We start from the raw sequence: 2,672 nt of genomic DNA on the forward strand, positions 1-2,672 counted from the left end.
TGGCACGGGTACTCGCATTTTTCTGGATTTATTCTATGATTTAACGGCGCTATGCTTTCAGTGATAAGCGATGTCCCTATCAATAGCGAGGTGCTAGTGGTGACTTCGTGAATCTCTAGATTTGGAAACGGAGGGAGTATTAATCAAGCTAGGGAACTTAGAAACATAGCTATATTCTGGGTCTAGTTTTGAACTTCAACAGTAGCTATATCCCGAAAGGCCGAAACTGATGGAGTACAAGTAGTACCAAGCTGGCCTGTTACAGTGCAAATTGCATGAACTTGGCTATTTCGTCGACAGCACGGGGTGCAGTGCAGAGCAGATACGAGGGCCTGAGCTGTTCACTACTACATTGTGCAGTTGTGCTGATGGTTACGAAGCTATCCAAAGTGATGTTTTGGGGTACTGAGGATCACAAACAAGATTCGTCACGACCGTCGAACGATACATGCCTTGGCCGTGCTAGTGAGGTGCACCGCATCTCGCCCGGGGCTACCTTGTCGAACGAACGAGCCACAAGAAAGGAAAGAGAGAAAGAAACGTTGCGTGCGGCTAGCTCCGTCTGAGTTGATCGTGCGAAAAGTGTGTCCTTCCGCTCGAAATAGCGTCTCCCTCTACCATTACAGACTTTGTCAAGAGATGAAGACCTAACAAAAACGTCTACTAGCTACAGTCTATAATACAGCACGTACCAGCACAGTTCCAGTTCCCATCCAAGGAGAGACTGAGTTCTGCTAGCTGCAAGATCACTCGGCACACTTCATAGCCATCGACTGGATCCTGCAGCGGCACTAGCTACATGCGCCGAGCAAGCATGCCGAGCGTGCACCGTTCGAGCCTGCTGGCGGCGGGCCGCACGGCGCCCGACGAAGCCGACATCCGCCTCTGCTCCCTGCTACTGGCCTCGTTCGTGTCGCTGATGCTCCTCTGCGGGGTGCTCTCCCTGCTCTACCGCGCCAGCAGCGACAGCGCCTTCCCCACCAAGATCTACGTCATCCTCGGCCCGACGGCGATCATGCTCGTGCTCATCTTCCTCGGCGGGCTTGTCTCGTGCGGGTTCCAGGCTCTGGCCGCCTCGGCGCCGCCTCAGGCTCCGGCGCCCGCACGCCTGGCGCGACGCCTTTGCGCGTGCGGGCTGTCCGACGCGGCGGGCGTCGCCACGCTGCCGTCGTTCCCGTTCCAACCGGCGCCGGCCCAGCAGCCCGCGGCGGCGAGCGAGGGGGAGCGGCAGCCACCACGCGGGAGCGCCGTGCTGTGCGCGGTGTGCCTCGAGGACGTGCGGGCCGGCGAGATGGTGCGGCAGCTCCCCGCGTGCCGGCACCTCTTCCACGTGGACTGCGTCGACGTGTGGCTGCGCTCGCACCGGACCTGCCCGCTCTGCCGCTGCGAGCTCCCGCGGCGGAAGGCAACCGTACAGCAGACCGTGGCCGTTACGCCGGCCACGCCGGAAGCGGTGCCGTTGCCGCCTGTTTGAGTGTCACTAACCTCCGCGCCACTTGTTCGGAAAGGGCTGCTTGGCCTGTCAAGTTGTATACAACATTCTTCAATTCGTGAATTTCTTTGGGGGGAATCAATAAGACATGACGATGCGACGGGATTTGATTGATTTGAATCTACTGTATGGCAGTTTAATTAGGCCCTATTTAGTTGCCAAAAAATTTTGCATAGTAATTATCACATCGAATCTTGCGGCACATGCATGGAGTACTAAATGTAGACGAAAAAAAAACTAATTACACAGTTGGTCGAGAAATCGCGGGACGAAACTTTTAAACCTAATTAGTCCATAATTAGACACTAATTACCAAATACAGACGAAATGCTACAGTGAGCCAAAATCCAAAATTTTTTTATCTAAACGCATCCTTATTTGGATCACTAGAACTAGAAGGTGCCACGGCTATGCCGCAGAATCGAACTGTTTCTAGTCCGGCTTGTGAGCGTGTGTTAGTTCCATCTAAATTCTCAAAAAGTGCTATAGTATCTCTCACATCGAATGTTTACGGCTTGTGCATGGAGCATTAAATGTAGACGAAAAAAACTAATTGCACAGTTTGGTGGAAAATTACGAGACGAACGTTTTAACCCTAATTAATCCATATTTAAACACTAATTGCTAAATAAAAATGAAAGTGCTGCAGTAACCCAAAATTCTAACTTCGTGGAACTAAACACGCTGTGACGTTTCCATTTTTAAATGAAGATACGTTTGGTGTCTTCAATCAAGCATATATATGTTCCTATTTCCCAAGGAATGGAGGACCCACTGTAATTCTTTAAGTCAATCGTACGTTTTGTTTCGAGTTTCTGGAACCATATGGAATCAGAGGTCGTCACAAATATTTCTATGAACTTCCCTGTCATAATATTTTTGTATATGCCATAATATTTCCCTGGCGTGAGTTAGCAGTATGGAATAATTTGTTACCACACATTGCTAATATTACTTTGACACAAGAACATGGTGAATTTCAATGAAATATACGTTCAAATGGACATTTCTCGGTCAAATACCTCTGTATAACGCTAATCCAGTTAGATGTTCTCAATATTAACAAAGAATATGGAAATTAAAGGCCGCTTTAAAACTTGGGATCATCCTTTGGTACCAAAGAAGGGGACTGATACTGATGAAAGATAATCTAGCTAAGCACAACTGGCAGGGTAGAGAG

General features: G+C 49.5%; 1 protein-coding gene across 1 annotated transcript; it reads left to right on the plus strand.

Annotated features, from left to right (window-relative positions):
• The first annotated feature begins 657 nt into the window (after positions 1–657).
• Positions 658–1,606, plus strand: LOC136525201 (RING-H2 finger protein ATL32-like). The gene has a single exon (XM_066518191.1). It carries the CDS (start codon positions 800–802, stop codon positions 1,472–1,474), a length of 675 nt encoding a protein of 224 aa, XP_066374288.1. The 5' UTR covers positions 658–799; the 3' UTR covers positions 1,475–1,606.
• Positions 1,607–2,672: the final 1,066 nt, after the last annotated feature.

This window comes from Miscanthus floridulus, chromosome 19 (assembly GCF_019320115.1).
Source record: "Miscanthus floridulus cultivar M001 chromosome 19, ASM1932011v1, whole genome shotgun sequence".
Taxonomy (NCBI): Eukaryota; Viridiplantae; Streptophyta; class Magnoliopsida; order Poales; family Poaceae; genus Miscanthus; species Miscanthus floridulus.